Source organism: Monoraphidium neglectum (genome assembly GCF_000611645.1).
Source record: "Monoraphidium neglectum strain SAG 48.87 unplaced genomic scaffold scaffold00275, whole genome shotgun sequence".
NCBI classification, from domain to species: domain Eukaryota; kingdom Viridiplantae; phylum Chlorophyta; class Chlorophyceae; order Sphaeropleales; family Selenastraceae; genus Monoraphidium; species Monoraphidium neglectum.
The window spans coordinates 5,443-25,469 of record NW_014013353.1 but is presented as its reverse complement, the minus strand read 5'-3'; the positions used below and the strand labels follow the sequence as shown (position 1 = coordinate 25,469).

General features: G+C 64.0%; 11 protein-coding genes across 11 annotated transcripts; 2 read left to right on the top strand and 9 right to left on the bottom strand.

Moving 5' to 3' along the window:
* Positions 1-1,047: 1,047 nt before the first annotated feature.
* MNEG_2437 (hypothetical protein) lies at positions 1,048-1,215 on the bottom strand (the record flags this gene model as incomplete). The annotated part of the gene is made up of 1 exon (XM_014049093.1): positions 1,048-1,215. A coding segment is annotated over one exon (168 nt), but the record flags the coding sequence as incomplete, so codon positions are not given.
* Positions 1,216-2,483: 1,268 nt separating this feature from the next.
* MNEG_2436 (hypothetical protein) lies at positions 2,484-2,676 on the bottom strand (the record flags this gene model as incomplete). Its single annotated transcript, XM_014049092.1, has 1 exon — positions 2,484-2,676. A coding segment is annotated over one exon (193 nt), but the record flags the coding sequence as incomplete, so codon positions are not given.
* A 205-nt stretch (positions 2,677-2,881) lies between these two features.
* MNEG_2435 (hypothetical protein) lies at positions 2,882-3,095 on the bottom strand (the record flags this gene model as incomplete). Its single annotated transcript, XM_014049091.1, has 1 exon — positions 2,882-3,095. A coding segment is annotated over one exon (214 nt), but the record flags the coding sequence as incomplete, so codon positions are not given.
* Positions 3,096-3,290: 195 nt separating this feature from the next.
* On the bottom strand, positions 3,291-3,729 carry MNEG_2434 (hypothetical protein; the record flags this gene model as incomplete). Its single annotated transcript, XM_014049090.1, has 1 exon — positions 3,291-3,729. A coding segment is annotated over one exon (439 nt), but the record flags the coding sequence as incomplete, so codon positions are not given.
* Positions 3,730-4,169: 440 nt separating this feature from the next.
* On the bottom strand, positions 4,170-4,385 carry MNEG_2433 (hypothetical protein; the record flags this gene model as incomplete). Its single annotated transcript, XM_014049089.1, has 1 exon — positions 4,170-4,385. A coding segment is annotated over one exon (216 nt), but the record flags the coding sequence as incomplete, so codon positions are not given.
* A 176-nt stretch (positions 4,386-4,561) lies between these two features.
* Positions 4,562-4,810, bottom strand: MNEG_2432 (hypothetical protein; the record flags this gene model as incomplete). The annotated part of the gene is made up of 1 exon (XM_014049088.1): positions 4,562-4,810. A coding segment is annotated over one exon (249 nt), but the record flags the coding sequence as incomplete, so codon positions are not given.
* Positions 4,811-7,649: 2,839 nt separating this feature from the next.
* On the bottom strand, positions 7,650-7,930 carry MNEG_2431 (hypothetical protein; the record flags this gene model as incomplete). The annotated part of the gene is made up of 1 exon (XM_014049087.1): positions 7,650-7,930. A coding segment is annotated over one exon (281 nt), but the record flags the coding sequence as incomplete, so codon positions are not given.
* A 56-nt stretch (positions 7,931-7,986) lies between these two features.
* Positions 7,987-8,265, bottom strand: MNEG_2430 (hypothetical protein; the record flags this gene model as incomplete). Its single annotated transcript, XM_014049086.1, has 1 exon — positions 7,987-8,265. A coding segment is annotated over one exon (279 nt), but the record flags the coding sequence as incomplete, so codon positions are not given.
* Positions 8,266-11,439: 3,174 nt separating this feature from the next.
* On the top strand, positions 11,440-11,656 carry MNEG_2429 (hypothetical protein; the record flags this gene model as incomplete). The annotated part of the gene is made up of 1 exon (XM_014049085.1): positions 11,440-11,656. A coding segment is annotated over one exon (217 nt), but the record flags the coding sequence as incomplete, so codon positions are not given.
* A 989-nt stretch (positions 11,657-12,645) lies between these two features.
* MNEG_2428 (hypothetical protein) lies at positions 12,646-12,911 on the bottom strand (the record flags this gene model as incomplete). Its single annotated transcript, XM_014049084.1, has 1 exon — positions 12,646-12,911. A coding segment is annotated over one exon (266 nt), but the record flags the coding sequence as incomplete, so codon positions are not given.
* A 2,877-nt stretch (positions 12,912-15,788) lies between these two features.
* On the top strand, positions 15,789-15,952 carry MNEG_2427 (hypothetical protein; the record flags this gene model as incomplete). Its single annotated transcript, XM_014049083.1, has 1 exon — positions 15,789-15,952. A coding segment is annotated over one exon (164 nt), but the record flags the coding sequence as incomplete, so codon positions are not given.
* Between the last annotated feature and the right edge of the window lie 4,075 nt (positions 15,953-20,027).

Here is a 20,027-nt window from a genome sequence, read left to right as displayed (position 1 = left end):
CCCATGCCAAAGCCGCAGCTCTGCCCTTGTCCCTGCCCACGCCCAGCCTCAGCTACCCTGCAGCTGCTCTCCTTGAATGGCAGCCGCACCTGGCATGCGCGAAGCCCTCCTGTGGCTGATCGTGCCGCTCATCCTGCCCGTCCGCGCCTTCACCCTCCGCAGCATTGATTGATGCCGCATTCCGCTTGCCACGCACGGCCCCTCCCCGGCCTGGAATGATCTCGCGTTTGCATGGCCGCGCGGTGCGTCCTCCTCCGATTTAGAATCCCAATCTTCCAGGTCGGTGCGAATCAAAATACGTCACCGAACACAACTCGCATGCATGCAGTGAGGCGCATGTCGTTTTCATTATCGGGAGCCTGGCCTGGGCTGTGCCGCCGCCGCATGGCGCCGCCGCATGGCGCTGCCTGCACAGAGTTACAGGGCGAGTTGAACGCAATGCCCAGAAGCCTCCAAGGTGCTCTGTGAGCGGTACCAGGATGCAGTTGCCAATCATACCAACGGGCTGCAGTCGAGCGCAGCGGCTGAAGGCCGCCGCAGTTGCCAACCATACCAACGGGGCGGGAAGCCACAGCCTCCCGGGCGATCTGCATCGCCCACTGCACCTCGTCCCAAATCATTGTCAGCTTGCGGCCGCCGTCAGCCTGCAGACCGCAGCGCAGCTTGAGATGATCCCAGAGCAGCGCGCCCGCATACGTTGCGAACATGATGAGCGGGCCGCCGCGCCTCTGGGCGCTCATCGCTTGCGCAAATCAATCAGTTGGCAACACTAGCACTCTACCGTATTGCCATGCAGCACCCAGACTCCTTAGTGCAAACAGCTCGACACCAAAAACCAAGTGTTCCTTGACCACACATCACCAGAAGAAGCGCGGCCCCAAAAGACACACACCCATCAACAAAGAACACAAACAAATGCACCCAGATTTGCACCTTTGCAGCACCAACACCCGCACATAGGCAACTCGCCACCTCTGTTGCGGCAAAAAAACAAGCAGGCGTCCACCTGGCGCGCGCGTTGCTGCAGCTACACCACATCCTCCAGTCCTAGATGCCAATCACAGCCCGAGGGTCGGCAGCGTATGGGCAGCTGCCCGCCGCGCACACGTTGCCGCAGCGGTCGTTCATGAACGAGCTGATCAGCTCAGCAGGGGGCAAATGGCGCGCAGCTTTGTGCCCACACGAGTCCTGCCGGCTGACGACCCCCGCACCGATCTGGAGCGGGGGCAAGGGGCTTTTAGTAAGCGAGGTCACTCGTGTCACTCGTGCTGCACGAGCCCGCTGAGCGCAGACCTCCGATTCCATCAAACTTAAAAAACAATCATCTTGCTATGTCAGTCGGCGGGAGGGTGTCTGATGCTTGAACGAGTGTGCTGGGGTGGAGGGGTGTGTTAGCATAGCTGCATGCGGCTGCCTTGCTGCTTCTCGAACGCAAGTTTGTTTTGTGTTTTTTGACTTATCAGCTCTCTGCTCCTGTTACGTTGCAATGGATTCCTCTGGTGGTTGTTTCATTGTTGTGGTACAACGCAGACGGGCGCGCCGTGTGGGTCTCTTGTACGTATCGCCCGCAATTGCCAAATCCAGTTGTGAGCTCGCTGCCGTGGTGCAGCTCGCGGATGCGTAGCACACCCAGCGCGTGCAGCAGATGCAGCGCGTGCCGCGCATGCAAGCGCTGCGCTGCCAGCGGCCCAGGTGCATAAATGCGCACGGGCTGCTGCGGGCACTCACTGCGGCCTTCCGCTGCACCCGTGTTGTTCCCGGCAGTGCTGGGCAGCGTGCCGTTGTGCGGCCGGCGGGTGCCAAGTACTGTACCCCTGCAAGCACCCGCAGCTGGCAGAACAGCAGGCTGCTCCGCGGGCTAGCAGGCGCGCGTTGCAGGATTGTGATTACTGCTAGCAGCAACGTAGCAGCAGAGGACACGCCAGTGTGCAGACCCTGCAAGGACACAAAGTTCTGCCACCTCCTGGACCGCGCGGCCGAGGGCCACTACGGTGGATGAGGATCGAGATTAGGATTGTTACAAGTTCCGCGGCCCGCTCCTGAAGCCATCCAGGCTCATGGGATACGACTTTGTAGCATCAGTGTTGCGTGACTGAGAATTCAGGACGGTGCCACGCGCGTCTTGCAATGGAGCTGCTGCCGCCGCCGCCATGCAAATTTTCCACCACATACAGCCAGCCCATGCACCGCCGGCACCTCGTTTGACTGCTACGCATACGGCAGATGGTGGCCCTTGGCGTGACGACGGTGTGCAGCCATGCGCCCCGGGATGCGGCGTGACGCAGCGCCTCATCAATTAAGCCAGATGCCGCAGCGCCACCACCTATACATGAAAGGACACCGAGGCGCAAAGCGGCATCTCAGTTGGGATGACAGGCACGCGCTCCGCCCCCAAAACATCATTGTGACCTCGCAAGCATGACTTACAACCCGCACCACCCAGCATCCCCAGCAAGCTCGAACCCTCCGGCCTCAACGCTCACCGTCTTCACCGTTACAATCCCTGCCATCAGCGCTGCCACCGCCCCTGCTGACACTGTCACTGCCACTGCTGCTACTGGCCGGCCGCTGCTGCTGCTACTCACCACCACTTCCACCCCCGATGCGAGAGCCGCAGCGGGGTGCGCGCCAGCCAGGTGTCGCTCTCGCACAGATGTAACAATCATAATCCTGATCCTGATGGAGATGGCCAGAAAAGAAGAAGTTGCGCCGACACCAGAGCGCACGCTCCAGCTGCTGCCTACGCCTCTCCACCGCTTGCTTGTTGGCAACTGGCAACCCACAAAAGGGCCACAGAAGGCCACAGGATCGCACACAAATGCCTCGTGCAGGGCACCCGCGAGCCTGTGCGCCTCGGGAAAGTCCAGCCCAGCACGCCCACCAGCACGATGGCAGCCCCGTCATCCCCCACAGCGCCCGCAGCACCCAAATGCTGGCTGCCGCCACAGCGTGCCCAGACCTCGCAGGAATGCAGCCTGGGATCATGACACCACCCGTCACGACCGTCAGCAGGCGCGTCCGCGTCCGCAGCCGCTGCAGCGCCGCGTCTGCAGCCGCCGACCCAGCGCTGGGTAGCCGCGACAACTGTGGCGACGCTGGGCGCGCGCATCACGCTGCCAGCAAACGCGTCAGGCTGCAACGAAGGCGCTGCCGCAGCACCGCTGGTACTGCGCCCGCTTGCGGCTGGCAGCTGGCTGTCAAAGCACGCAGCTGCACGCAGCCACCAGAGGTGACTCGCCAGGCGCGTGCTCAAGGCTGCGCGCGACGCCACCACCAGCCCCAAGGTGCACCAGCCGCTGCGACGCCACACGCCACCCCCAACGAGCCAGCCAGCCCGCCAAGCGCCGACATCCTTGGGGCAGCCTGGGGCCCAGCAACCCAGCCGCCACCACCGTCGCTGGCCAGGCCGTCCGTGAGCCGTCCCGTGGCTGGCACCATCGCAACCGCGCCCAGAAAGGCGCCGCTGCTACCAGACGTGGGCACCGTGCTGGCGATAGACTGGCTACCCAGTGCCCCAGGCGTCTGCCCATCGCTGGCAACGCCGCCCCCTGCGCCAGCCAACAACTCAGGCTTGCCAGAACTGCGGATGGACAGTTGCATGTGGCGAGGCCGCGGAACAGGCTCCGCGAACCCTGCGAGCGCCTGCGCGCCCCAGAGCGGCGCCACGCGCGCCGGCCGCAACAGCAGCAAACTCGGGCGGTACTCTCCGCTAACCATGCACCCCAGCGCCTGCAGTTGGCCCAGCGACGGCAAGCCTAGCCCGCCAGCAGCTGCAGTGGCCATCGCCAGCTTCAACTTCACCAAGGAAAAAATGCTGAACCCCGTGCACAGTAGATAGGTTCAAACGGCAAACGATTGTGAGCGCCACCGCCTACAAAACAGGATTTTATAACACCCCCGCAACAAAACAGCTCATACACACGTGCCCAACACACATCTGCAAAACCGTGCGACCTATGCCTCTCGAGCGAGACCCACCCTTGACCTTGCTGCACAGCCCTCAGAAGTGAGCCACACGCACCCTCCCACCTCCCATAACCCATGCACGCAGCCCGGCAATCACGCACCTCTGCTTCATGAGAGGGTGAAGGTTCTGGTCCACAAAGACAGCGGGCAGGTAGCGGCCCTGTCGGCGCGACGCCTTGGCCATGACCTCCATCCCGCAGCACCTCCAGCAAGGCCCTGCACGCGCGCCACCGCAGCACCTCAACCTCCTCAGGCCCCGCTGGCTCAGCAGCCACATCAACACGCTGCAGCAGCCGCATGAATGCCAACGCTGCCTCCTGGTGCGCTGCCTGGTGCACAACGCGTGGCAGCTGCTGGGGCCTCCACGACTGCGCCGCAGCCTCCAGCACTGCAGAGGTGTCGTGGAACTCCAAGTTAGCCTGGTCGTCAGCCGCGCAGAGTTAGAATCCAGCGGCAGCACCGCCGGCAGCTGACCAGCCCTTATCCGCGCCAAATCGAGCGGGACGGCCGCCGCAACGCTAACCCTGCATCGGTGGCAGTGCCGCTTGAACACGATAGAGTAAGGCAGCCGCTGCCAAGGGTTGTGCGTCACTACATCCACGGCTGCTGCTGCCACACCCCCATCCCGCTCCATGTAACGCGCTGCGCCCGACGCCGCAGCAAGCTCAAAGGCTGCCCACGTGCCGCTACCGGACACGCGCACGAGCAAGGCAGCCACCCCCTCGGCAGCCTCAGCAGCCTCGTTGGGGGCCGCGCCGCGCCTGCTCAACCCTGGCTGCTTCATGCCACGGCTGAGAGTGGCGATGTTGAACTTGGGCACATTCAGCGTGGCCTGCACATCCGCCTGAGGCACGTTCAGGCGGCGGACACCAGCACGACCAGACAACGTGGAGTCAGCGGCGGCAACGGGGGGCCATCCCCCACAGTGCAGGCACTGCGCGGCCCCCCGTTGCCGCCGCCGACTCCACGGCAAGCTGCAGGCCCAAGTGTCGAGAAGCCGGACGCGTGCAGCTCAGCCTCGCGAGCCTCGCGCTGGACGCCCGCGCCTGTACCGCCAGGGACTTACAGGCCACATCTACGGCGCCCTAGGGACAGCGCACGGCTCGACGTGCGCCAGCCGCACCCCTAAACGCCTCCACAGCTCGGCACAAGCATCATCGGCAGCAGACGTGAGGTGCGCCCAACAACATAGCGTTGCTCCGCCCAAAACACGTGGCAAGCCCCCACGCGAGCAAAGGCAATCATCATATCCACACCCGCAACCCAAAGCGCCTGCAGCCGACACACCTGCACTACACACCGCAGTCTCCAGGTCCCTCGCTTTGGCCTGGTCCAGGGCCGCGCCCTGCCCACGCAGCCGCCAGCAGGTGGTATAGCGCGACGCGCTTTTAGTCCCGCACAGTCCGCGACCCGGGCGTCCAGCCACCCCTCATTTCGACAAAGTGGTCGAACGCAGCTGGGATGTGGCAGAACCGCACGAACACCAGCGGCAGCAGTCTCAGGATGCCTCCGGAGCGCGCCCCTGCTCAGAGAGGAGATGAGAGCGCGCCGCCCCGTCACTTTCACAAAACGGGACAGCCACCACCACGCGACCCAGCACCGTGCGCAGCACGGGAGCGGGCGAGCACAACGAGAACAGCCACGCACGTGGTGCTCTCACAGTGCAGCATGCGCCCAGGAAACCCCACAGCGTTCAGCAGCACAGAAAACAGCTCCGGCGCAGCACCCAGAGTCGACGGGGCGCTCGGCAGGCAGGCCGTCGCGCCCAACCGCCGGCACGAAGGGCACCAACGGCGTGCGGCTGTTGAGGGGCGGGCAGCGCAGCACGTCACCCCACGCCGCATGCTCTGTTAAATTCGGCACCCAAGCCCGCGCCTACAGCCACAGGCCAAAGTCGGTCATTGATTGGCGCAAGCGCTCCTCCGACGGCTGCGAGTGCCTGAACACCGCGCCAGCCGTGCAAACCTCGGGCAGCGCAGCCGCGTCTGTCTTGCTGTTTGGCTGCTGCAGGCGCGAGCACATCTGCACGGCGTTGTCATCATCCCATGACATACAATGCCAAGATAAGCACGTCACCATAACAACGCGAGAGCACGTGCACTGCGAGCGTGCAAAGAGAGTGGCAGGCAGGTCATACATTGCCACAGCTTGCCACGCCAAGACAACCTGCTACCATCGTGCTGGCACCCCTGTTTGCTTCTAAAAGCAGCAGCGCGAAGTGATCAACGAGCAGCGCAGTGCCCGTCGCTCCACCGTGCGCTGCCCCCTCACCCAGTCGCCCAGCTCACCAGCCCGGTCCCCGCACTCCACCGACGTCAGCACCCTGATAAAGCACAGATCCTGCAGCGAAGAGGCCAGCAGCCTCTCCCCTGCATAAGCACCCAGTGGGTCCTAACCTTCCGGCGCAATCTGCGCCACCGCAGCCCCCACCATTGAGCTCAGCACCGGTTCCGCCCTGACCTTGTCGTGCGGGTACTGCAAATAAAGAGCGCGGCGCAGGGAAGAACAGCGCCAGATAAGGGCGCAACCCGCACGAACAGAGCCGCACAGCAGCACAGAGGAAACATCATGACGCATACAGGGAAAGAAACCTTAGCAAACTCAACAACAGCCCAACGCAGGCGAGCCCCTTGGGCCACAAACCACACAGATCCCATGGTCAGAGGGGTGTGTGCATATCAAGACACGCCGGCCCGCCCGCCCTTACCCCCAACCCACCAGCCTGCACATCTCCTCTCGCAGCCCAGCTTGAGGTACGCGTTAGAGCACATCGATCCTCAGGTTTCGCACAGCGTGCAGCTCCCGGAAGCCACGTAGGATGACAACCACAGTCGTGGAGGCCTCGTAATACAAGGTTAGTCACCGATGACGCGCTCGTCTGCAAACGACCCCGGCGTTGCCTCTCGAGTCGCCTACAAAGGAAGGGGAGGTGTCCATGTGCACAGGTCAGAACAGCACGCACAGAAGCTGCTCGCACCCCAACAGCTGCACAGCCACGAATAGCAGCCAGGGCCACCACCTCCCCCCGCAATTGATGGCGTGCATAACAAGGTACATCAACACTGACCGACAACGCCAAACCCATGCGGCCAAAGCTCGCCTCCACCACCGCTTAGCACCCAGCCCCGCCCCCGCTTGCAACGACGACGTCGCCCCTGTGGGCCTACGCACACCAGCAGGAACGAACTGGGGCATGATCTCAACAGGGACACCCTCCTGCGGTCCCACTCCCAGCTCATCGCTCTGGCCGGCCGCCCCAGCAGCGGCGTCTTTGGCGAGCTGGAAGGAGTTGGACACCCTGCCCACGAGAAGGGTGATGTATCGCCCTTCGATACATCACCTGAGCACATTCCTGCAGGAAGCAGGCTGCACGCTCAAACACACCGACCGCCGATCGCTCACTATCTGCGAAACAGCACAAAAAGCCCCGCAGCGCTCTCACCTGACACACGCAAACCCATCCCTCTGTCAGCTGCGCTGCGCGCAGGTCATCCCTGCTCTGCAAAGCCACTGGCAACTCGGCAAGCTGCCCCGCCAGGGCCGCGTCGTCCACCTGCACCGCCGCCGCCACCGCAACAGCAACATCGCTGCGGCGGTGGCCTTGTGCCCGGGCCGCGTGCAGCACCTGGGCAGAGCGATCTGCCTGGGCGCTCCGCGCGGCCCAAGAGCGACGGCCACCTCACGCGCGCTCCCGGGCGCGTGGCAGCACTTGCTGATGATGGCATGACGTGTCATCGCGGACCACCAGCGCCGGCTGGGACGTATCCAGCATCCCAACAGCGCTCATCACGAGCGCAGCCAGGGCGCCCTGCGCCGCGGCGCCCTCGCGTGGCGTGTCCAGATTGGGGCTCGCCAGCCCCGCCGCCCCCAACCCAAAGCCCACAGCCGCCTCCAGCGCTGCCGCGCCAGACAGCACCCCGAGCGCGTCGCCGCCCTTGTCGATCCTGCCGACAAGCGTCTCCGACTGACGTACACTCAGCCGTCCTCCAGCGCGACGGACTCCTGCAGCTGCACGCACACAGATGCCAGGCGCTCTCGAGCCTGCTGCGCCGCCGCCGCCGCCGCGCCCTGATGGGCGGCTGCCGCAGACTCCGCAGCGACAGCTGCAGTCTGTGCGGCCGCAGCGAGCGCCGCAGGGCGAAGCGCAGGCGCAAGCAGCCGCGCCAGGGCCCCACGGCGCACGTATGCGCTGTGCGCCGACCAGGAAGCCTGCCCCGCGACAACCGCCGCGGCGCTGCGATCCTCTCGCGTAGCACCCCCTGCCACCAGGGCCTGCCTCCTCGCCACGCCCGCGTTCATGATGCCACTGCGCCCTCTGCCTTGCTGACGCGCCCAGATGTTTGTCGGCCACGACAACCGCCCTGGGCCGGGCCCAACGCCACGCCCACGCCCACGCCCGCGCACCGCATCGACCTGCACCCCCACATTACGGTCAAACGGTCTGACGCCCACATCGAGCGGCTCTCCAGCCCCCTACATCCTGACATTCAGAGTGGGCACGACAAACGGCCGCGGTCAGGGGTCGCGTGCTCATACATGAGCATGCGCGCACCGCAAGACCTCCCCATCTGCTGAAGGTCTCGACTAACCTGGCAATTGACCCTCGTCACTGCATGCATGCTACGACGGGAATAAACTCAATCTGATTCAACAGCAACGCGCCCACCACAAGCTGCCCGGACAGCACGACAGACTAGGGTCACCAAGCCACGGAATCGGACAAACGAGCGCAACGATACGATGGTCGTGACGAGAATAACATTGAAAGCGCCATCATCAAACCGCGACGGACAGTGCCCATGGCCGCCTGACCATTTCTCAAACCAAGCATCGCCAGCTGCTCGCCTGCCTGGCGGTGCTCGTGCTGCTGGGCTCCGTCGCCCACCCCAACACTACCAACTCGTCCGCCAGCATGTGTTGCACACCAGCCGACACCCCACCACAAGACCTTCACCGCACTCGGCCACACACAGAAAGACACCGCACAAACACTTGCACCCCACCGTGCCAGCTGCAGGTCGCATCTATACGAAACCCCACATCACCCACCCAACGCGCTCGTGACATCCCCGACACGCGCGCTTGCCGCCCACCTCCTGCCCCACGTGCCCCCGGCCCAACGCCCCATTACACCAGCCACACATTGAAAATTACACTGCGTCGGCACCTAGCCCCCGACCGTGTGACCCGCAAACTCTTTCTGCTGAGTTGTTACGGCGCGTTCCACTGGCCTGGGAACTGATAGTGTGCCACCCGCGGTACCCGCCCGCCTTGCGCCTGCAGTCCTGGTTCACTGCTTTTTGTTGCATTGCCAACAGCGGAGAGGCTATCTTGAGGTGCGCTTGTATGAGCAGGTAATTTTCAGAGAAACACAATGTGTACATATACTTGACTCCATGCCACCACAGGGGGTTGCAAGCGTTCAATGCCGCGCAGAAATTGAAATGCAGGCATGCCCAGTAGGGCCCAATAGGGATAACGAAGGTTGGGGTTGGTTAAAAGTTCATCAACAGGTGCTCATGTTCGATGTAGTTGGGGGGGTGCTCAGCCCGCCCAACCGCCCGTCTACCCTGCCGCCCTGCTCTCAAGAGCCCCACTGGCACGCCCCTTGGACACGAAGCGGCCGCGCCTGCAACCGGGGTAATAAGTCCACTTGTGTATAAACCTTACCGTAGGTCAACACGAAGAGCAGGGTGCAGAGAATCTATGATAGTGGTGCAGTAATTGGCATGCCATTTCTAGTTGCTGCAAACAGCGCCATTTATGATACAACCCCATGCATGATGACTGGCTCATCAGGCTGCAGAAAATCTGTTCCACCTGGCTGCGCGTCACTCCTGCCAATGTCACGCAAGCTCATGCACAGCACGAGCGGTATCACGTAATCATAAGCTATGTTTTGCAGCAGGAGTGGCAGCGCAATGATTGCAAGGTGGGTCTTGCGCCACATGCAGCGATCTGCGCTCCATCCCATTGTGAGCGGGACGGAAAGGAAGCAACTACCCCTGCTCACTACCTGAATACAACGCAGGTTGTCTCAATCTCCAGCGGCGCGTTGTGCGACGCAACGGCTGCAGGCAGCTTCAAAGGCGGTGCGCTTCTTGCAGCACCTCGGCCTGGCTGCTCTGCTGGCCGCTGTGGTAGGCAGCATTATTCGGGGTGGCGTAGTGTTTCATATGGCAACACTGCTATGCTGCTGCAGCCTGCCGCATGAGAACGTGCAACTGCGCGCGCGATGCACAAGCATCTGCCTCGTGTGCACATCACTGCAGAGCGCTGGCGGCAGCATGGCGGAGGCTCCAGCGGCAAACGTGCTGGGCGGGCCGCTCAAGTGCTGCTGCACTAGCCCATTGACAGGTGCTTGGCAGATGGGCATGGCTGATGCGGGGAGCAGCGGCCGCTGGGCTCGACCATTGGCAGCCAAACAACTTGTTGGGGACAAGATGGCTCCTGCTGCATCTCACTTCCCTGGCCATGGCACCGCCCCCGCCCCCCACCCCCGCTGGCCCCTGCTGCAGCTCACTACCCTGGCCACGGCACCGCACCCCGCAGGCTATTACCGTGACGGATTTTGCAGGACTGGCGGCGGCGACGTCGGCGTCCACGTCGTCTGCGCCCAAGTGCGCCGCCGCCTGCTGCTATTTCCACGCAGTCACCTCGCCCAGGCGACGACGCCCGCTGCGTGCAGTCGCAGATTCTTTTGTTTGGGATGACATAGCCTCGCCTTCATGTCCTTGCAGCCCCACCCTGCCCCCTTGCCCTGCCATCTTCCCCAGGTTACGGAGGAGTTCCTGTCCTACACAGCAGCACAGTAGGTGGCGCGCGCTGCTTTTGCCCGGGGTGCAGCTTCATGCACAGATGCGTCTTTCTGCCAAGTACCGGCCTGCCAAACGCCCGGCCAAACTGCCACGCCCAATCTGCCAACTCACCTCTACCAGGGGGAATGACCTTTCCACCCCAAGCCCCTGGTTCCCCGGCCTCAAGGTGTGTGCACGTGGGCTTCCAGCACGAGCTGATGGCTCCGCACATATGTAGCAACAGGGGCCATGCGACCAGATACGGGACAGAGCCCATGGCGTCGGCTGCTTGCATCATCATAGGTTGGGCATGGCGCATACTGTGTCGTCGTTGCCCCACCGACCTCACCTGTTCCTCCTTTCTTTCTCTCACCCCAACACCCAACAGCCCGGGGACCGCTGGTGCCTATGTGCTTCCAGGTGAGCCGACGCCCCAAGGCACCAACTGCTTGCCACCAGCTTGTGAATTACGCTGCGAGCTGTGCTGGTGCACAAACCCAGCCGTGCCCTCAGTCGTGTGCCTGATGCGCACGGACAATGTGCACTTGCTGCGGTTGCAACAGCTTAAGTGGCCGCGCAACCGATAGCCTGCTCCATAATGGCCCCGTGCACATACACTGGTGGCTCCTTTGCTCAGCACGCACGCTCGCATGCAAACATGCACCCACAAACTCAGGTGGGCCGAGGCGAAGCGCGCTGGCAAAGCACCAAAGGTGATGCTGGCATCTACACACATCAAGGCGCTTGATTTCGTGAGCCTGTCAGACCTGGTGGCACATGCTGCGGACAAGGAGGAGGCCGAGGCTGAGGCTGTGGCTGCGAAACAGGGCGGCAGCAGCAGCAGCGAATGCGCTGGAGAAGACGGCAGCAGTGGCGGCCCGACTGTGTTTTGAGGCTGCATGTGCGTCGTCGTGAACAGATTTGTGGCCGCCCGCCTTCCTTCCTCCTTGTGAGTAAGGCTGGCCGTCAAGGAGGAAGTACATAATTCGTCAACTGTAATGGGGTGCTTTCCCGGCGGCTGCTGTCATTCCTGTTGCAACGGCCACTACAAGGTTTTACCAAGCAGGCAGCATATTATCTGAGGGGTAGCGCGTGACAAGGCCGTGACCACGTGCACCAAACGATGGGTGTTGAGCAAAGCGCATGCAAGAATGGGTTTGTTCACCGGCCCATAGCCCTCAGCAAGAAGCGCTGCCAGCTGCTTGCAATTCGAGCGCAGCGCATGCCTGCTGATTGTCTCGATACCAACAACAAAGTTGGACGAGGACTGCGCTGAATAAATCGGATGAGCGCCAAGCATTGCGAGCTTGCATGAAACAGTTTCAGCAGCCCACCACTGGGTGGCTTGCAGTCGGCCTATGCACAAGGCAAAGGCCAGGGTCAGCAGCAGTCGCAGGCCTGCTGCGGCGGCAATCGGGAAACTTGCCGCAGGTTATGCAGGGGCTGACCAATGTGTGCGTATTTTTAAGCATCCAACCAGTAGGTAGCACTGAGCGCGGCGCTAGGAAACAATACAGCACGTGCCCTTTGGTGGCAGAGGCTCCGGAGACACTGAGTGGTCCTCGCTGCTTTCGCTGCGTTAATTGGAGAGGAGAGGGCGAGAGGGGTGGCGTTTGGAAAGTAAGCCGCACTGCCAGCTGCTGGAGGAGAGTGCATGGCAGAGATTTTGGGCGGTGCCGCCACACGTCGTCCCCCGGCCAACAACACCGGCGCGCGTCCCCCGTGTGCTTCTGTCAAGCAGATGGTGTCGCCGCGTCTGCAGCAGCCCCACCTACATCCAATCCCCAGCCCCTGCCGGCAGCCCCGCTGCTTGCAGCTGTCCTGCTCAAGCCCCCCCCCACAAGCCTCCGTTGGCACCCTAGCTACTTGCCTGGGCTCAAACTCTTTGACGTCAGTCAGGGTCCTGCCCTGGAAGTCGTTCCAGGAAACAGTGTGCTTCACGCGCTCCTCGCCAGGGGGGTCAGGGGCTCCGGGGCCGCTGCGCAGGATCGACCGCGAACGCAGCCTGCTGGGGCCAGGCGTCTCCTGCTCCTCCTGCATTTCATCCGCTTCATCCTCCACTTCCGAGCTGCCCTCATCTACTGCGGCTGCGTCGGCATGCTCCTGCTGCGGCGCAGAGCATGGAACCTCCCCGCTTGCGCCCACCATCGCCGCCGCCCTCCCGGGCAGGCAGCTAGGCGTAAGATCCGTTGGCTGGCAGGCCACGCAGCCCTAGCAACATCTGCTTGATGAAATGGGAGCAAGAGCAGGGTGTGAGGGTGTAGCCATGCCGCACGCCAGCTGCTCGGGCACTGCTGCGTCACTTGGCGCTGCACGTCCAGCGCTGCGCGCAGCCAAGGGTCCGCAGCTGTGAGCCTGCTGCTGGTCAGTGTCATGGGCGGATCGAGCTTACTTGCATGTACACCCGCACGCGGGAAAAGGCCAACTCCAGACTGCAACCCGCGTGATCTGACACTATGCGCGCCACGATGCTGATATATGCTGTAGTAGCAATTGTTTGCAGCTAATGTTCTTCCGGGACACAGCCTTCAGATCCTGGGTCCTCCGTTATCGTTACACTATCATAGTCCGTGTGCAATCTAGGACAAGCATTGTTACGACAATGAGGGCGAAGACGGGCAAAAGGAATTGAGACCTAAACTGACACACCAGCACCGACAAGCCGACTGCCGCAGGACGTATTGCAGCGCCAGCGGCTGCACTGCACACTCACCAGGTGACCACGTGGTTCAGTGACAGTGTGCGCCCCACCCCCATCCGAGCCATGAACCCACCATCCTGCCACATCCGATACGCATGCTCGAAGGCGCCTTGCATTCACCTGGGAAGCGAGCGGGAGTGGCCGGGGACAGAGCGGCGCCCGGGGCGGGCGCGCAAAAAGTCAACCCAGTCCCTACATTGTATGACAACTTAATTGCAAGACTGCACGCAATGCTCCTGGGCGCCTGAAAGTGATTTGCAGTTGGTACAAGCCCATGCTGCAGCTTGGCTCATTGCTCAGCCCACGCCCACCCATCACTGCTTGTTACAAAGATTTGAGGCTCCTGTTATGCGCCGCAGGGTATCATTGCCTGCCTGTTGCGGGTCACTGCTAGGCTTAGCGTGTATGATGAATACCACCAGGTATTAGACGTAAGTATATGGAGTCGTGCACATGCACAAAGCAAGCTAGGTCTCTAGTGAGCATGCGCAAACAGCACGTGCTTGATTGTGCACATGAGCTCGCTGATACAGGGTGGCAAGGGTTCGCACGCGTGGCAAGCCAGGTTACTGGTTTGTGTGTGGCAGAGTGCGCCGTGAGCATGTGGTAGGGTGTGGCACGTGCCCCAAGTTGTGAGGGACAGTGCAGGCGGGGAGCACGTCGTCCAGGGTTGCGAGCATGTTGCAACGAATCAAGACTCACCGCTTGCTTAACCCATCGCCGCGCACAGGACGCCCACAGAACTCAGTATGAGAGTTTGCAATTACAACAAACAAACATGTCATGTCGTATGCAAGGGAGTCAGCCGGCGGCTGCTGCCACTGTACTGTATATCGCTGGACAACTTTGCAGGGATTGCGCGCGCCTGCCCTCTGCCCCCCACGGGAAGGAGGGTGCGGAATTTACCATGCCGTTCGCCGCTGAAGCGAGCACATGTGCTGGGCGGCAGGTGGTGTGCATGCACACCACAACACTGGTCATTTACCAGATAGGAGCGGGGCTCACAACACAAAAGAAGCGCACAAGGACTAGGCAAGGTGCCATTCTAGAAGGGAGCTCGAGGCAAAGCTACTGTATGAGGTATGTATATCATGTGGGTTGACGTGCACCCCTCTTGAAGCTGATTCTGGCCAGCAGCGTTTCTGCTTGCATAACTCTGCTGAGTGTGCAGGGGGTGGCAGCGGCAAGTGGGCTGAAATGACGCACGTGCAGCGATGACCGTAACAGAAACACACACGTAAGGTCATCACGCAAGGGGCACCCTGGCCAGGACAGCATGCTGCTGGCAAAGAACAGGTGGCATCTTGGCAGAGGGAGGCTCGCAAGGCAGGTTTCCTGGCGTTTGCTTGCAAGACATCGAGGTGGCTGAGGCACAACCCCTCCTGGCCCCTTCAAACCGTCAAGGCTTGTTTTTTAAATGCGGACTACGTTGATTTCAGGCCAAGTGCAACGAATGATAATAAAATCTGCGCGAAGCAAACACTGATATGGATAGGTTGGTATGATGAGGTGAATGAACGCCGCGCCAACGGCTGTGTGGGGCTCAATGCATTAGTGCAGGGCTGCAGCAGCCTGCAGGCTGACCATGCCACGAAGCTGGGGGCCCCCACAGACCCTTCTACACGCCCCCCCCCCCCACGTCAGAACAAATACATCTGAAAATTTGGAATGCTGGTGGGTGGTTCTGCACCCTGCCTCCAGGTGACTCTGGTGCGGCAGCGCGGAGAAGCCACGGCGCCCGTCACTCCGCGCCAGCAGCTGATCCGGTCATACGGTAAGCTGCGGACTGAGCGGTTAGGCGGGTGTCAGTGCTGATTCTTATGGATATTTCTGGCTGCGGAGCGCCCAGCAAACGGCGTAACCCAGTGGATTCGTGGCAGAACGATGGGCGGGAAAGAAGCAATCACGTCCATGTTCCGGCTTCGCTGCGCTCAGGTTAGGTGACTTACGTGCACTAGGACACAAGACATGTTGAGCATACAATCGTATCATTTCAGTGTAAATCTGTTCAAAAAGCTGAGTGGCAGATCTGCTGCGAACCGATCTGGCTGATGCAGCGGCCCTGGGCACCCGCCTAGGCTGAACGTGAGCGCATTTGTATTCTATGCCCTCACACACCCGCGTTGTCACGTGCTCGGTGGGCGCGTGGCTCGGATGCCTGCGTCCAATTATGCGCTGCCATGCCTGCCGTGCCCCCCGCCCCCCGCCCCCCCCCCCACACACACACACACTCGCACACACTAGCATGCCACGCCCCACGTTTCAGGTGACAAGGTGGAGCTGCCATAGCACCAGGGCCCCTTGGTCGGAACAGCCCGAGTGCGATGGGTCGTGCCAGCAAGGAGCCCTTGGCACCTGTTGCTGTTCATCTGGGGGGCAACGTGGTCCGGCTGCCCCCAGAGATGCTGGGTGGGGGGTGGTCGGGGATCAGTAGCACTGCTGGCGAGCCCCAGGACGACGAGCGGGCCGCCTTGGACCTGCTGTTGGGGTGCGTGAGGAGGCGGGGGGAGCGGCAGCGTGAGCATGCTGGAAAGTGCGATCTGCCTGCCACCTCGGCGCCTGCAGCCCGATGTGGGGCCACTCGCTCCGCACCCCCGGCAGAAAATCTGCTTGCATCTCACTTTTGCCTGAAGCGTGCATTGCTCCATACCCGCCCCCTCTCACAGGGAACTGTCTGTGATTAACCCAGCAGACCGCCCGCAGCGTGTGCGCTGGATTCCAGCTCACGCTGGCTCACAGCTGTTTGACGCGGTGCGAGGCACCGTGCCCGCGGGCGGTGTGGGCGCGGCTGATGCTGGCGCTGTCGACGCGGCCTTGCAGGAGATCTTCGACGCCACACTGGTGGGCGCGGTGGTCGCAGGGCCGGGCCGCTTCTGGTCGACAAGCACGAGACAGAGAGCTGCTTGCTGGTGCACTCCGCGCGGTCAGCCGCGCTGCCAGCCCCTGCTGCCACAGTCGAAACAACGAATGCTGATTACCCCCTGCCATGGCATGGTTCCCCACCGAATTTTTTGCTGCCTCTCTACTCCTTTTCCTCCCTTCCTGCGCCCCGCTCTGCAACCCCGTGGCGCGCAATCGTGACAGGGGGCTGACCTGCTGACCGGCGTCGACGCACTGGTGATGCCGCTGTTCCCGCACCGCCAGCTTGGCCACGTGAGCTGCGACGCTGCACGGGGCGCCCTTGCAAGGGGTTTTGGAAGGGCGACCGCTCAGAGCAGGCCACAGCCAGGCGCAAGCAGCGCAGAGCTGTCCTTGGGCAGCGGCGTCAGGGCTGACCTGGGCCTGGGTGCTGTTAGCTGCCCGTCCGCCTCGCGCACCTCGCATCGCACCGCCGCCCTCACAATCGCAGTCTCTCCACCCTGCATGCCGGGCTCCCGTCCCCCCTCCCCCAATCAACTTGCCAGGCCCCCAGGGAGGATGAGACGCCTCTGCTGGTGGTGGTGCTGTGGCCGGGACTGGTGGACCCACGGGCGGCAGCGGCTGCAGCGTGCTCGTCGGCGCCCGGGGGTTCAGCAGCGGGGCAGGCCCCAGCAGCAGCAGGCCGAGGGGATGGCCCGGGCGAGCCAGGCCCTCCAGCGCCGCCTGCAGCAGCGGAGGCTGATGCCAGCATTACAGCGGGGGGCACGCAAGGGGAGGCCAGCTGCGCCCCCCGCTCCGAGGCCAGCGGCGCAGCAGACAGCGGGAAGGCCGCCAGCAGCCAGGCCGGCGCGGCTGTGCCGTTGGAGCCGCGGCCGCTGCTGCTGGTATTCCACTTCCAACCGTCGCAGCTTGATGGTCCCCTGCGCCTGGCGCCGGCTTCCGGGGTCGCCATGCGGCGTGCAGAGCCGGGGCAGCCCAGCAGGCTGCGGATGGTCGTGCAGGACGTGGCAACTTCCCTTCTGGCCGCCTACCTGGAACGGCGAGCCCCTCACTCGGCGCCCAACATGCAGGGGAAGCGTGGCGCAGGATCGACCCCGGCCGACACGTGCAGCGTGCGGGTCAATTTTGCTGATGTCCTGGACATACCAGCCCCTCCCGACGACTGGTCAGCTGCCGCGTTCGGCTCCCCGTCTCGTGTACGGGAGGCCGGTTTTGGTGGCGGCAGCTGGTGTGCGGGTGTCATGGCAGCGACAGCTTGGGTACTGGCGCGTCTGTGTGGGCCCCAGGCGCCGCCACTGCCGGAGCACGCCGACTGGCGCGGGTTCACTGGTGAGGGGTGAAGTGCGGTGCTGTATTACTATTGGTCGCTGCAGCCAGGGCTGGCCGCGGTGGGGATCATGGGTGGAAAGCCTGGCTGGCATGGGGTTGGCGGCCCTCTAAGCCCCCCCTTTTGTGGCCCCTGCGCGCAGCATCCAACGCCGCGTGTCTCACACGACACATCCGGGCCAACACCCGCGCAGGCGCGCTCGCCGACGCCTACCGAGGCTCGAGGGCGGAGCAGCAGCAGCTGGAGGTGGCGGCGGCGGCGCGCGCCGCAACGCTTGTGGGGGTGCTGCACGGCATGGTGGACGCCGCCGCTGTGGAGGCCTCGAGGCGGCTCGCCCAGGCTGAGGGTCCAGCAGATGGCGGCGGCGCGGGGGGCGGCGCCAGGGGCGGCGCCGGGGACGGCGCGGGTGTGCGGGCCGCTGACGGCGGCGAGGCGCACGGGGAGGCGGACGGCTGTGGCGGGGGCGCGGCGCTGCGGCGGCTGCAGACGGGACGCGGCAGCCAGAGCGGCGGGTCAGGCAGCACGTCGTCGGGCGGCGGCGCTGAACTTGATGAGCTGTGGTGCGTGATCAGGGGTCCCCCGGGTGGCAGGGGGGCGGGAGATGAGCTTGGTCAGGTTGCCGCCTCGACCACAACCGCCACGCTGACAAGGCCTGCGGGCGGGACAGGATGGCTGCGCCTGCTTTGAAAGGCGCACGGTGTGGCGACAGGAGTGCCTACATGGGAATGCCAAGCCCCACGGGCGCCTCCCTGCCCAATCCGGTCAAACCTCACTCCTTGCAACCCAAGCCCTTTGCTGCCCTCACCTCCGCCACTGTGCACCACAAAGCAGGGGCCCCAGCATGGAGCACGTCTGGTCCCTTGCTCTGGCTGCGGCTCAGCCAGCTGCGGTGCAGGGTGAGTCGGGAGAGGCGGCGCCGCAGCTCACCAGCCCCGGGGCACACGGCAGCCGCAACGCCTCGCCCGCTGGGGCAGACCAGCTCGGGCAGGCCGCAGCCGGCGAAGCCGGCGAAGTGGAGGCGCCGTTTGCACACGTCCTGGGGCCCACTGGCGCTGCCGGCGGGGCGGCGGCGAAGCCCAGAGCTGCTGCGGCAGGTGGGGGGCCCGGGGTCGTGGGCGGTGAGCGCGAAACAGGCACGCCGCTGCGTTGGCTGCTGCCATCTCAGCCCTGCAACGACCAGCAGCAGCAGGAGCAGCAGCAGCAGGCGTCACCGCGCGCTCCGCTGCGGCGGCCAGTGTACGATGCGCTGCTGCCGGCGGCACAAGAGCTGGGGCGGCGCTTGGCTGAGCTCAGCGCCCAGCACCAGGCCGCGGCGCTGCGGCAGAGGGCGCGCCGGCGCGGGCGCGGCAGGGCCCAGGGAGAGGGCGGCGGCAGGCGAGGCCGGGGTCGCGGGCGCGGGCGCGCGGGCCAAGACGGGGCCAATGGCGCTGCACGCGGCGGAGCCCGTGGCCGTGGCAGGGGCAGGGGCAGGGGCAGGGGCCGCGGCTCTGCAGCGGGGGCTGGAGGTGGCGACGACGATGGCGGCGGGGGCGATGAGCGGGCACGCGGCGAAGGAACGGCCGACGACGAGGCGCAGGCAGAGGACGACGAGGAGGAGGAGGAGCAGGACGACTCTGCAACAGCGGTGGCGACCACGGCTGCCCGGCAGCGCGCAGCTAGCTTGGGCGCCGATGGTGAGGGCGGCAGCAGCTGTGGCGGACACGGCCACAACTCTACGGAGGGCAAGGAGGATGGGGCGCCCAGCGCTGGCAGCCCAGACGCGGCGGCACGGGAGCCACTGCACGACGATTTTGTGCGCGGCGCCATTGCTGCACCTTGCCGCGCTCCGGTCTGCCGGGGGCCTGCTGCTACGCGCGCACCCCGTGGCCGCGGCAGGGGCGGCCGGCGCGGCAGGGGCGACGGGCGCAGCAGGGGCGAGCTGGGAGACGAAGCCGCTCCAGAGGCTGAGGGCGCTGGCGGCGGCGTCGACAGCAATGGCAACACTGGTGGCAATGGTGCTGTCGGCGGCAGTGGCGCGCCTGGCAGCGGTGATGCCGGCGGCAGCGGGGCGCCCGCGCCTCAGGTGAGGCACGGGCGCGTGCGCACCGCCTGCGGAATCGTCATGCTCACGCGCTCGATCATGAGGGGCCGCGGTATGGCGGCGCAACCGAACCTGCCTCCCTGCAGCAACGCCCCAAACAACGGCGGCGGCCTGGCCATCCCCCAAGACCACGCTGCATCGACGGAGGCCCACACTGCTGCTGCTCTGCTGCCTCCTCAACTACCGGCTTGTCCATCAATGCAGGGCGCTGCTCGTGTTGGCTTGCGGCCATTCCCCAGCGGTAGCAGCCACAGCGGCGGCAGCAGCGGCAGCGGCGGCAGCAGCGGCAGCGGTGGC